At 44.5% G+C, this 15,000-nt stretch overlaps 1 protein-coding gene across 1 annotated transcript in view; it reads left to right on the forward strand.

The window, feature by feature from the left end:
- The window catches only part of mtss1 (MTSS I-BAR domain containing 1), a 109,144-nt gene that overhangs the window by 34,373 nt on the left and 59,771 nt on the right, over positions 1 to 15,000 (forward strand). Inside the window, exon 3 of the mRNA XM_039798877.1 lies at positions 1,839 to 1,912. Coding sequence (XP_039654811.1) covers positions 1,839 to 1,912 — 74 coding nt within the window. The remainder of the gene's footprint in view (positions 1 to 1,838; positions 1,913 to 15,000) is intronic.

Here is a 15,000-nt window from a genome sequence, read left to right on the forward strand (position 1 = left end):
ACATTATAATAATAATAATAAAGCTTTATTGCAGACCCAAGTCCATATAGCACATAGAAGCACATTGAATTAGCTTTTTGTCAAAGAGCTGCTGAGTTAACCTGCTAATTTAAAGGGCACATCTGACGCAGTATTATGACATAATTGGGCCTAAAGGATAGACCGGAGTTATCAGTGCAAGGATTTGCAGTGGGAAATTTAATTTTTTTCCTTCAATACTGTATTAAAGACTCAAATCTCTTTGGAATCGGCTTTGGCTGCGACTCTGGAAGACTCTGGAAGACTATCAGCTAGCGTTGCTCTGATTGGTTGTAGCTCTATCCTATTGCGTGCAGAGGGAATCTGAAAGACAACCGTTTGTCCCGCCCCTCGGATTGAGCCCTGACCAATGGTGAGTTCCCAGACCCAACACCTTGATGTGGGTCTGGCTTGTCAGGCTACTTTCGTGTGGGGAATGATGAAGGACTTTTGGGAATTTTGAGAAACCAGCCTTATACCACCCCGAGTCTAATAGCAGCGCATCCTATGGAGGGTGACACGGGAATCAATTGTTCGCTCCCATCCCATCCCGAGCACACCAAAATACTGCCGTCACATCCCGATCACCTGACTGCCATCCCCCCAAAAAATATCCTGTCCTGCAAAATCCCGAGAGAAAGAAATCTCCAGTTGATTTCTCTGCTCTATCCATCCCAAACACGTTACCGACAGGGAAATTGACTCCTGTCACCCTCTACTAGGGGGTGGGAATCAGCAGAGGCCTCACGATACGATATCATCACGATACTTAATGTCACGATACGATATTATTGCGATTTTAAACATATTGCGATATATTGCAATGTATTTACCTTTTTTCCAACTTCAGATTCTTCCCAATTTCAAATTATGTCCCCAAAAGGAAAACTTTGTCAACATCTGTTTTATCTAAAAAGATAAATTTCTTGTTCATCTCACTTCAAATGTATTGCTGCAAAATCAGATTGTCAAGCAGACAGACTGACCAACACATATATAATAACAGATCAATACAGAGAGAGAGAGAGAGAATATTATGCTCATTTTCAGGTTCATAATTGTATTTAGAGGTTATATCAAAAAACACCATATTTTTGTTGTACTGCACATTGCTGCAGCTCCTCTTTTCACCCTGTGTGTTGAGCTCTCTGTTTTAGCTACAGAGTGAGACATCTCACTGATGTACCATCTTTGTTGGTAGTCGCACATGCTCAGTAGCTAGGTAAGGACTACTAGCCAGTCAGGAGCAGAGTATGAGGGTGTGCCCTGACAGTACCTAGGTAAGGACTACTAGCCAGTCAGAGAGAGAGAGAGAGAGAGGAAATTGTCACAGGTCGAATTCGAACCTTAGACCTCTGCATCGAGGCATAAAGCTCTCAGTATATGTGCGCCTGCTCTACCCACTGATCCAACCCGGCCACACAGTTTTTCATTTTTCATTTCGTTTTGACTTTTAGTTTTCAAATTCAGTTGAATTTTAATTATTTTTTTTTTAAACCGGTTTTGCAAGTCTAGACAAGACATTTTTATCAATTCTTTTCTTCAAATGTTATAAAACTGAATAAAACGCCCACATTCAATGAAAGTGGTGAACTGATGATTCATTTTATTTGTGAAGAGCGTTGAAGGGAACAATTTTTGGTTAAAAGAAACCCAGATTTCTTCTGATATAGAAACTTTTTGAAAAAAAATGGGTCAAATTTGACCCGAGGACACCAGTAGGATTAAAGGAGGGGTCAGAGGTCAGAGGTTACTCAGAGAACCTCTCGTGTTATTTAAAATATTCAGCTAACACACGTGTGGGTTTGTGTTTGACTCAGGACGACCATCATGGTGACCGGAGCCTTCCTGGATGCTTTTCAGAAGGTGGCAGACATGGCGACTGGGACCAGAGGTAAACACACACACACACACACACACACACACACACACACAGAGGTACACACACACACACACAGGTATACAGACACACACACACACACACACACAGGTATACACACACACACACACACACACACACACAGGTACACACACACACACACAAAAACACACAGAGGTACCGCGGTACACACACACCCACACACAGAGGTACACGAGGTACACACACACACACACACACACACACACACACACACACACACACAGAGGTACACACGGGTAAAAACACACACACACACACACACACAGAGGTACACACGGAGGTACACACACACACACACACACACACACACACAGAGGAACTCGCGGTACACACACACACACACACACACACACACACACAGAAGGTAAAACACACACACACACACACACACACACACACACACACACACACAGAGGTACACGCGGTACACACATGTATACAACACACACACACACACACACACACACAGGTATACATGGAGGTAGCACACACACACACACACACAGGTATACATGGAGGTAACACACACACACACACACACACACACACACACAGGTATACATGGATACACACACACACAGGTATACAAACACACAGCACACACACAGAGGTACACACACACACACACACACACACACACACACACACACACACACACACACACACACACACACACACAAAGGTATACATGGAGGTACACACACACACACACACACACACAGGGTATACATGGAAGTAAATACACACACACACACACAGAGGTATACATGGAGGTAGCACACACACACACACACACACACACACACAGAGGTATACATTGAGGTACACACACACACACCCACACACACACAGGTATACATGGAGGTACACACACACACACCCACACACACACAGGTATACATGGAGGTACACACACACACACCCACACACACACAGGTATACAGACACACACACACACACACACACAGAGGTATACATGGAGGTACACACACACGTAGACACACACAGGTGCTTTTCAGAAGGTGGCAGCCATGGCGACTGGCACCAGAGGTACACACACACACACAGCGGTATACATGGAGGTACACACATGGAGGTACACACACACACAAACACACACACATAGAGGTACACACGGCGGTACACACACACACACACACACACGTAAACACAAACACACACAGGTGTACACACTTACACACACACAGGTACACAAAGTGACGCATGATATGATGGTGTTCTCGACTGTGGACCAAACAAACCAGGAGAGGTGTGTGTGTGTGTGTGTGTGTGTGTGTGTGTGTGTGTGTGTGTGTGTGTGTGTGTGTGTGTGTGTGTGTGTGTGTGTGTGTGTGTGTGTGTGTGTGTGTGTGTGTGTGTGGGTATGATATAATGTAGCAACCATTAAGGATTGTGATACTGGAGGATGAAATGGGCCAGGGGAAAATGCTTGAACAATATTCATAACATCTGTCTTTTTTTTTTGTAATTTCATGCTAAGTTACTCTGGCTGTTTTGGGGATAATTTTCCCCCTCTTTTTTTCTTCCTGTCTCTCTCTCTCTCTCTCTCTCTCTCTCTCTCTCTGTATACATACACGTTTCATAGTGCAGAGTCTATGAGGTTGTACCAGAATAGGTTTACGTGGTTTAATTTTCAAAAAACACCATATTTATGTTGTGCTGCACATTGCTGCAGCTCCTCTTTTCACCCTGTGTGTTGAGCTCTCTGTTTTAGCTACAGAGTGAGACATCTCACTGATGTACCATCTTTGTTGGGAGTCGCACATGCTCAGTAGCTAGGTAAGGACTACTAGCCAGTCAGAAGCAGAGTATGAGGGCGTGCCCTGACAGTACCTAGGTAAGGACTACTAGCCAGTCAGAAGCAGAGTATGAGGCGTGCCCACTAACGAGGTACGTAAGGACTACTAGCCAGTCAGAAGCAGAGTATGAGGAGGGGTGTCCTGACAGTAGCTAGGTAAGGACTACTAGCCAGTCAGAAGCAGAGTATGAGGGCGTGTCCTGACAGTACCTAGGTAAGGACTACTAGCCAGTCAGAAGCAGAGTATGAGGGCGTGTCCTGACAGTACCTAGGTAAGGACTACTAGCCAGTCAGAAGCAGAGTATGAGGGCCCTGACAGTACCTAGGTAAGGACTACTAGCCAGTCAGAAGCAGAGTATGAGGGCGTGCCCTGACAGTACCTAGGTAAGGACTACTAGCCAGTCAGAAGCAGAGTATGAGGGCGTGCCCTGACAGTACCTAGGTAAGGACTACTAGCCAGTCAGAAGCAGAGTATGAGGCGTGCCCTGACAGTACCTAGGTAAGGACTACTAGCCAGTCAGAAGCAGAGTATGAGGGCGTGCCCTGACATTACCTAGGTAAGGACTACTAGCCAGTCAGAAGCAGAGTATGAGGTGCCCTGACAGTACCTAGGTAAGGACTACTAGCCAGTCAGAAGCAGAGTATGAGGGCGTGCCCTGACAGTACCTAGGTAAGGACTACTAGCCAGTCAGAAGCAGAGTATGAGGGCGTGCCCTGACAGTACCTAGGTAAGGACTACTAGCCAGTCAGAAGCAGAGTATGATAAATAAAAAATTGAAAAATTGACTTTTATTATTGTGTAATGTCAGAAGGACTTTACCTGTTTTGCCGGTCAAATTAACTTTAATGAGTGCATATTGAAATATTACACTGTTGGTTGGCAAAAAAATGCATCTCAAAATGCATCAGATTGATGCTTTAAAATATGGAATATTTAAAATGTTCTTCCCTAAGGGGTAATATCCTTTTTCACCCCTGACCCATTTTCATGCCTGACCTATAACGTGCACAAAAAAGATAATAATATGATCATAATATGAGCACTTTAAAAGCACTCCACCTATAAACCGTTTATAAAAAAAGCTTCAAAATTGATGCAGCAGAATCAGCGATAGGCTGTGGAATCTGTGTTTTTAGCTTTTTTAAATTCTCAATTTAGCGATTCTCTCCATGTTTCAGTTATCACAGAAACTATTGGGCTCTACATTAATGCTGCCATCAGTCTGTAACTTCAACACAGAAACTATGGACATTTGCTGCCATCTTGTCAGTTATCACAGAAACTTTGTCAAATGCTGCCATCAGTTTAACTTTCTTATCACAGAAACTATTGGGCTCTACATTAATGCTGCCATCAGTCTGTAACTTTCAGTTATCACAGAAACTATTGGGCTCTACATTAATGCTGCCATCAGTCTGTAACTTTCAGTTATCACAGAAACTATTGGGCTCTACATTAATGCTGCCATCAGTCTGTAACTGGCCGCAGCCGAGCAATCGTAAAAAAAAAAAAAAAGGACACTTGCCACCGGGCTAAACAAGTTTTCTGTGGGCTGGCTTTGTGCACAGAGGGCACTGTCATGTTGAAAGAGGAGAGGAACTGCTACGAAGTTCAAAGACAACTACATAAACGAGTCCGTATTAAGCTGCTGGTGCAGACTACAGGCTGTATGAATGCATGGAGGACATGGGCCGAGACTACCAGAGTATTCAGAGCTGCAGTACCTGTGTGTCGGAGCTCTGTTAAGACAGTCAGCTGCCGGTACGATTATGTAACAGTAACACAGAAGTCAGTTGGTATTTAAAGGAAATCCAGTAGCGTGGGTGTGTGTTGTGTGTGTGTTGTGTGTGGGTGTGGGAGGTGAATCATGGCCACGTCCTTCCATGGAAGCCTCATAAGACCTGCTCTGTCATGCCTCTTCATGTTAGTTTATCAAAATAGAGGCACCGCACTTTAAGAAACCAAATGTAAATCGAGCAGATTTAGCTTTTTTTTTTTTTCGTCTATAGTAGAGATGCACCGATTACAACTTTCTAGACCGGTTCCGATTTCCGATTTTCCTTTACACCACTTTACCACTTTACAGCACACACAAATATTTATTTTCTATATTTTCTTTAATGGAACGTGTTGAACAGATAATAGATCGCTATATAATAGAACTATATGAATGACTCCTGATGTGGGACGTTCACACACATCTAAAGAGCAACATTAGAACCATTTCCTTCTTTTCACATCTAATATCACATTAAAATAAATGTGATTCTGGTTCTTAGTGTGGTCCCTCCACAGACTTCAGATACAGTATTAGGGGACCACTAAGGCCTATATAAAAGATACTTCAGATACAGTATTAGGGGACCACTAAGGCCTATATAAAAGAGACTTCAGATACAGTATTAGGGGACCACTAAGGCCTATATAAAAGAGACTTCAGATACAGTATTAGGGGACCACTAAGGTCTATATAAAAGAGACTTCAGATACAGTATTAGGGGACCACTAAGGTCTATATAAAAGAGACTTCAGATACAGTATTAGGGGACCACTAAGGCCTATATAAAAGAGACTTCAGATACAGTAGTAGGGGACCACTAAGGCCTATATAAAAGAGACTTCAGATACAGTATTAGGGGACCACTAAGGTCTATATAAAAGAGACTTCAGATACAGTATTAGGGGACCACTAAGGTCTATATAAAAGAGACTTCAGATACAGTATTAGGGGACCACTAAGGTCTATATAAAAGAGACTTCAGATACAGTAGTAGGGGACCACTAAGGTTTTTGGTGTGGTCCCTCCACGTCCTACTGTCTCCTCGCAGGTGTTGCATATTGTAAACTTGTTATCTTCTGCTCACATGCTGAAGAATCTCCAAACAGCTGACATGTTGCAGGTTAACTCACCAGGTTCCCTACATGTGGGAGCGAGCAGCTACGCGCCACACACTGCGGAGAAGTTGAGAGAAATGAAAAAGAGACCGTGGCGTGCGTGTGTGCGTGGCGTCCTTGAGAACTGTAACTCGTATAACTTCTGTTGTCAGGTAATTGTAGCGTTGACCGGCATGAAAATCGGCATATGTCAGACTGACCTGCAGCTCGCCGGTCATGGCCGAGCACGAGAAAACCGGCCAATTCCGGTCATGGCCGAGCTATCGGTGCATCTCTAGTCTATATCCGACGTTCCTCTACCGATTTTATCTCTAGTGCCACCAGAAATTCTGCCAGATGTCCGTTACCTTTCGCTTTCTTTGTGTTGTAATTTTAAACTCAGGTTACCTGCTCCTCAGATCTCTGCAGGGTAAATCCAGACAGCTAGCTAGACTATCTGTCTGTCTGTCTGTCTGTCTAACCGATAGCTAGACTATCTGTCTGTCTGTCTAACCGATAGCTAGACTATCTGTCTGTCTGTCTAACCGATAGCTAGACTATCTTTCTGTCTGTCTAACCGATAGCTAGACTATCTTTCTGTCTGTCTAACCGATAGCTAGACTATCTGTCTGTCTGTCTGTCTGTCTGTCTAACCGATAGCTAGACTATCTTTCTGTCTGTCTAACCGATAGCTAGACTATCTTTCTGTCTGTCTAACCGATAGCTAGACTATCTGTCTGTCTGTCTGTCTGTCTGTCTAACCGATAGCTAGACTATCTTTCTGTCTGTCTAACCGATAGCTAGACTATCTTTCTGTCTGTCTAACCGATAGCTAGACTATCTGTCTGTCTGTCTAACCGATAGCTAGACTATCTGTCTGTCTGTCTGCCTGTCTAACAGCTAGCTAGACTATCTGTCCAATCTGAGTTTTCTGTTGCACGACTAAAACTACTTTTGAACGTCCACATGTTCCACCAAAACCAGTTCCTTCCCGAGACTATTGTGCAGAGGCACCGTGGCTCTGCTCGGCGCTTGGCACCGCCAATAAGTTGTGATTGGTTTAAAGAAATGCCGATAAACCAGAGCACGTTTTTCTCTCATTCCGCAATGCTGTGTGGACTAGCCAGACCCTCCTTCGCAGCGCTGTGGAGGAAGGTCTGGCAATGCCAATTGCCTCTAGTGTTTCCTCACATTTAATGGCATTTCCCCGGTTAGGTTCAGGTTTTGAATGGCATTATTTCTGTCAATTTAGGGGTGGTTGGGTAGGTGGGTGAATGGGGTTGTGGGGGGATTGTATAAAGCACTTTGTGCTACATTTTTATGTATGAAAAGTGCTTTATAAATAAAGTCTGATGGATTGATTGAATACGAGACTACAGTTCCGTGAAAATCTTCCTCTTAACAGCAAACGATGAGCAGACTGCCGATCAATAACAGTGCAGTGCTTTAAATAACAGAGGTTAATGTGAACTACGCAGCTTCAGGCAGCTTCAGATCACATTCTGCAGCACATGGCGTCAACTGAAGCCTAATTAAAGCCTGCAAACATTTAACCATCATAAGGTGTCCTCATGCACGTCACAAGACACACAGTATAGGTCAGCAGCAAGGGGAGAAAGCTTCGACGCTCCCAGAGCAGTCAGTGCTTACAGCATGTGTTCATCTCTCGGTTAAACCTGCACGGTATCTCATCCCGATGTAATATCTGCTTTCTGTGTGTGTGAATGACAGCAGGTCACGATTGATAACGTTGCAAAACCCAGGAGAAGCCATCAGAAATCCTCAAACACAGGAATTTCACAGGCTAAAGTCACAAGCCATAAATTACCATACTATCCAGCGTGTCGTTGGAGCTAAAATCACACTTTCTGTGTGCGTCTAGCAGTGAGGGTCCACTTGGTGTTAATGGTGTCATCGTCACGATTCAGTATATTGCAATATATTTCGATACTGTGCGTAAGGCGATATGTTGGGATTTTTTTTTTATTTTAGAAAAACTAATATTTCAAAAAAGACGATGTGCATAGAAGTCAAAGAAGTTTACTTTAGGTAAACAATTCAGTACACAGAAAATCAAACTGCCAGAGTGGGATTGTGGTTCCCAGGTTCTTAGTGAGCTAATGTTCATATGCTAAAGTAGGCCAAAGGTCAGCCATAGCTACAATGTTAGCTTCTAGCAAAAAGTCAGGCACTGCTAGGCCCTGTCGGGCCCTGTCAGGCACTGCTAGGCCCTGTCGGGCACTGCTAGGCCCTGCTAGGCCCTGTTAGGCACTGCTAGGCCCTGCTAGGCCCTGTTAGGCACTGCTAGGCCCTGTCAGGCACTGCTAGGCCCTGTCAGGCACTGCTAGGCCCTGCTAGGCCCTGTTAGGCACTGCTAGGCCCTGCTAGGCCCTGTTAGGCACTGCTAGGCCCTGCTAGGCCCTGTTAGGCACTGCTAGGCACTGCTAGGCCCTGTTAGGCACTGCTAGGCCCTGCTAGGCCCTGTTAGGCACTGCTAGGCCCTGCTAGGCCCTGTTAGGCCCTGCTAGGCCCTGTTAGGCCCTGCTAGGCCCTGTTAGGCACTGCTAGGCACTGCTAGGCCCTGTTAGGCACTGCTAGGCCCTGTCTGGCACTGCTAGGCCCTGTTAGGCACTGCTAGGCCCTGTTAGGCACTGTTAGGCACTGTTAGGCACTGCTAGGCCCTGTCAGGCACTGCTAGGCCCTGTCTGGCACTGCTAGGCCCTGTCAGGCACTGTTAGGCACTGCTAGGCACTGCTAGGCCCTGTCTGGCACTGCTAGGCCCTGTTAGGCACTGCTAGGCCCTGTTAGGCACTGTTAGGCACTGTTAGGCACTGCTAGGCACTGTTAGGCACTGCTAGGCCCTGTTAGGCCCTGTCAGGCACTGTCAGGCACTGTCAGGCACGGCGTGGCGCCCTGTAGGCCACTGCTAGGCCCTGTCGGGCACTGTCGGGCACTGCTAGGCCCTGTCGGGCACTGTCGGGCCCTGTCGGGCCCTGTCGGGCACTGTCGGGCACTGTTGGGCACTGTGAGCCGAAAAACCAACGGACACGCCACACAGCTGACACGCTCGCGCCACGCAGCCAGTGTGTAGCTGTCTTTAAACACAAGTTATTTGGTAGAAAACGGATACGATTCTTTTGGTCCTGGCCTGGTTTAGTCCCATTTGGCACCATGTCTAGTTTAGCTTGCCTGGCTCTGCAGCAGACACAAGACTATTGCCATCTGTTAGCAGTTAGCTCAGTATAAAGCTAACACAGCCCCTACATACTGCACGTTGACCGAGCACATTCCTCTGTGTGTGTGTGTGTGTGTGTGTGTGTGTGTGTGTGTGTGTGTGTGTGTGTGTGTGTGTGTGTGTGTGTGTGTGTGTGTGTGTGTGTGTGTGTGTGTGTGTGTCTTCTGTAGTGTGTTTTGACAGCTGTCTCTTCTATCTATGGAAGTGTATTGACAACAAAAGATTTGAGAGGCCACAAAAACCAATTCTGAGCGTTACTCGACCTTTGAAAACACACCGGCACAGATCCTTGAGTGCGAGAGTCAGATTAAAGTGTGCGATCCCGATAGTTGGTGCGCTCATTTCTGAGTCTGCTCTTTTAAATTTTCTCCAGCTGTTTTTGGCTTTTGAGCACTCGAGATCTGCAATAAGTTTTGACGAGCGCTCGTTATCAGGGTCATGTCTTTTTCAAAGTTTAAAGTCCACAGAAGGAAATGTCTTGAGTGAACTGGTCCTGTGTAAAGAACAATTGGAGACTATATGACTTTTTTTAGGTTATTTATCTGATTTAAATATTTTATGCCCATATATATTTTTTTAATATATTTTTTTTAATATATTTTTTTATAGTCGTTCATAGTCTGGTGTGTGGGAACATTTTGGATTTCACGTTACCTATGATGAAATAAAACAATATATAGAGCTGCCACTGTGTGCATGTATTGTGCAACATGCATTCAATATGCTAATTTTAGCCATATATCATATGCTGAAGTATATTCTGGAGCGTTAAAGATTAAAAGAATAAATAACAAGAACCGAAAACGGTGATACGAACCGAACCGTGGGCGCCCATGCCCATATATATCATTGTTAAGCCTACGGTTTGAATAATTTTGGGCGTGTGGATCTGCGCTGGAGATTGAAGTTGAAAAAAAAGAAATAAGAAAACCAAATATCTATTTGAGAGAATCGCACCAGAGATGGAAGTTAAACCAAAGCTAACGGCGCGGCTTCTCTGATTTATAGTTAGTGACTGTTTTTAAATGAACATGACTCTGGACATTACTCTGCAAAATAGTTTAGTAATTTAGCGTTGTCGTATTTAGATTTTTTTAAGAGAATACAGACACCAGATACCGCTTTGTGTCTCCATCTGGCAGTTAAAAAATAAAAACACTGTGCCAGCTTTTATAAATACAAGGAGGATCACAGGTCAAATTGAACAGGTGACGCTGAAAACACACATGCTCACATGCACTGTAACACTGTTGGCGTTAAGACTCGTGTGTGTGTGTGTGTGTGTGTGTGTGTGTGTGTGTGTGTGTGTGTGTGTGTGTGTGTGTGTGTGTGTGTGTGTGTGTGTGTGTGTGTGTGTGTGTGTGTGTGTGTGTGTGTGTGGTTACAGGATTATTGTTGATCATATCACAATAATTACAGTTTTATTTTGTTATAACGTTACACTGGTTTGAGAGTCAGGGATGTGTCGACTTACAGTAGATTATAAGGTATTGCATAGGCAGTGCACATTACATGGATCTGCCATTAAGTAAGTAACAAATAATTTAGGATTCTCTATCATAAGAAAGTGCACTGTAGTGTTTTAAAAGTTTCATTTGGTTGCAATAGTGTTTTGCATTTAGCTACACTGTGATGTTTTGCAGTTTTGCACTGAATAGGAGTATGTCAGTTTTAGTGTGGTGAGTTATAACATTTTCTATATTTGGTCTTATGGCCCCACAGAGCCAGCACAATAGGAGCCAAGGCCTTTCATTATAATTTATCGACAGACAAGGGAGTCCTTTTTCTTCAGAACCTCAATTTTTGGTCTGTACTCTACTGTATGTTCAAGCTACAAGGTAGTAAAATACAGATATTAACTTAAAAGTAAAGCATTCTTGGTGTTTTTGTCATGTTGCAGTAGTCTGTTTACACTGATTATATACCAAAATCAAAGCTGAGACTGTATGCTGATAGATAAAGGAGTCATAATGGCATATTGCATGCTTTGAATTCCTTATGTATAGCTATGCAGTGTTCTAAGCAGCCTGGATAGGTCGCTGTACGTGATGCAACACTTATCATAACCACAAGAGACTTGAGACTTGACTTGGACTCTAGCTCAGAGACTTGAGACTTGACTTGGACTCTAGCTCAGAGACTTGAGACTTGACTTGGACTAGCTCAGAGACTCTAGCTCAGAGACTTGAGACTTGACTTGGACTAGCTCAGAGACTCTAGCTCAGAGACTTGAGACTTGACTTGGACCCTAGCTCAGAGACTTGAGACTTGACTTGGACTCTAGCTCAGAGACTTGAGACTTGACTTGGACTCTAGCTCAAAGACTTGAGACTTGACTTGGACTCTAGCTCAAAGACTTGAGACTTGACTTGGACTCTAGCTCAAAGACTTGAGACTTGACTTGGACTCTAGCTCAGAGACTTGAGACTTGACTTGGAGTCTAGCTCAGAGACTTGAGACTTGACTTGGACCCTAGCTCAGAGACTTGTGAGCATCTCTTGTGTGTGTGTGTGTGTGTGTGTGTGTGTGTGTGTGTGTGTGTGTGTGTGTGTGAGAGAGAGAACCGGCCTGGTAGGTGTGTGTGTGTGTGTGTGTGTGTGTGAGAGAGAGAGAGAGAGAGAACCGGCCTGGTGTGTGTGTGTGTGTGTGTGTGTGTGTGTGTGTGTGTGTGTGTGTGTGTGTGTGTGTGTGTGTGTGAGAGAGAGAGAGAACCGGCCTGGGTGTGTGTGTGTGTGTGTGTGTGTGTGTGTGTGTGTGTGTGTGTGTGTGTGTGTGTGTGTGTGTGTGAGAACCGGCCTGGTAGGTGTGTGTGTGTGTGTGTGTGTGTGTGTGTATTCTGTGGTTGTTTCTCATCTTTCTGTTGTCTGGGAACTGGAGAGCGGCGTGCATTTGAAGATTGTTTACCAGGAGAAGCTGAGTGACAGCTGGGACGCCGGTACCTTGCTCAAAGGCATCTCAGCGGTAATACGATACACGCCTGATGTGGGAGCTTCTCTGTGGTAACGTGCCAGAATGTTTTTAGTGTCACCTGACTAACTATTCAAGAAGGGCCTAAAAAAAAACTTTCTTTTTAAGCAAGCTTTCAATTAAATATAATGAAAAGTGCTCTACGTAGAAATAAAATGTCTCTTTATTAACTGTAGTTTATCAGTGTGGATGCTTTACATAGACCCTGACAGTGTCCTCGTGGTGTGCCAGCGCAGGTAACATCAGTACTTGAATTCAGCCAGAACCACAAGCCACCTAAAAACAACCCAAACAGGTAAACAGGGAGAAACTCCTAATTAGTGTGTCCTATCACTGCTGTCTATTGGATAGTAATCCTACCTACAGCCCTTAAAGGTCCCCTCCCCCCACAAGGGAGAATGAATGCATGTGCATGAGCAGTGATTGACACGCAGTTAGACACCCCCACTGGCCCTGATTGGTGCATCTGAACAGTTAGACACCCCCACTGGCCCTGATTGGTGCATCTGAACAGTTAGACACTCCCACTGGCCCTGATTGGTGCATCTGAACAGTTAGACACTCCCACTGGCCCTGATTGGTGCATCTGAACAGTTAGACACCCCCACTGGCCCTGATTGGTGCATCTGACCAGTTAGACACCTCCCCCTGGCCCTGATTGGTACATCTGACCAGTTAGACACCCCCACTGGCCCTGATTGGTACATCTGACCAGTTAGACACCTCCCCTGGCCCTGATTGGTGCATCTGAACAGTTAGACACCCCCACTGGCCCTGATTGGTGCATCTGAACAGTTAGACACCCCCACTGGCCCTGATTGGTGCATATGAACAGTTAGACACCCCCACTGGCCCTGATTGGTGCATCTGAACAGTTAGACACCCCACTGGCCCTGATTGGTGCATCTGAACAGTTAGAACCCCACTGGCCCTGATTGGTGCATCTGAACAGTTAGAGCCCCTAAGAAAAAAAAAAAAAAAAAAACACCCCCACTGGCCCTGATTGGTGCATCTGAACAGTTAGACACCCCCACTGGCCCTGATTGGTGCATCTGAACAGGGACTATAGGTGGAGCCAGAGGAGCCAGATCTTTTATTTTTTAATGACCTGCTTCATGTAGTTCTACTGGAACATAGGGTCAGTTTCAGCAGATATGACAGAAAGTTATAAGTTTATAAGTCATACCTACTGCACCTTTTAAGCGTCTGAGCTTTAGTGCGAAAAACAGATGCAACAACTGAATATGCTTGAATAAAAACACCTGTTAGCAGCTAGAAATGGCTTACCTAGAGATAGAACTCAACATGTTAAAGGTTAAAGGTTAAAGGGTCACTTTATTATCCCCGAGGGGCAATTTGCATTACAGCCAGCAGTAACAAATAACAAATACCAAACAGCAACAAAGAAACACAACAACAGTATAACATAATTAAAATTTGGATTCACAGGATACTGTTATACTCTCCACTTCTGCCAAAATATGCAACCAAGGGCTGAAACACAAACTAAATGCCTGTAGCGAGCTTAAAAACCTCCGATTTAACGTGTCAAATGATTATTTCAGCACATTCTGATTCATCCACATTCCACTATACGGTCCCTCCAGAAAAATGTGATTATGCGATCGCGTAATTCAGCGCATAATCAGCCAAAGTGCATTTCTTTCAAATACTCCGCACTTTCGCCGCATAAATTGCCGATTTCCGTGCAAAATATTTGGTGCTTGCATGATTTCATAATCCCCGCGTTTTCGTTGCAAAAAAGTCCCATAATATATCTTAGCCGAAAGTTGAAAAATGTTGCGTTTACTTCACACAAGAGCAGCTTGTTGCCATGGGAACGTTATGAAGCGACCTAATTATGCGACGTGAACATGATCGAAAACCAGCGTGGTGTTGGGGGGGGGGGGAATCACTTTTTTCTCTTTTTTCGTGCATTTCACTGCAAATTCCCACAGTTTCATCGCATAAAATTGCATAAATATCATATATATAGCATATTCCATCGCATTTTTTAAGAAAACGTGCCGCATAATCAAGGATTTTTGCCCCGCAACAATTAGCAATTGCACTATGCACTTTAATGGACATGGCACTTTATGGGGTTTTTCTAGAGGGATTTATGGGAAGTTAACTTAGGTACAAAGTCATTCTAGGGGTATTTA

The sequence above is a fragment of the Perca fluviatilis genome, chromosome 4 (genome assembly GCF_010015445.1).
Source record: "Perca fluviatilis chromosome 4, GENO_Pfluv_1.0, whole genome shotgun sequence".
Classification (NCBI taxonomy): Eukaryota; Metazoa; Chordata; class Actinopteri; order Perciformes; family Percidae; genus Perca; species Perca fluviatilis.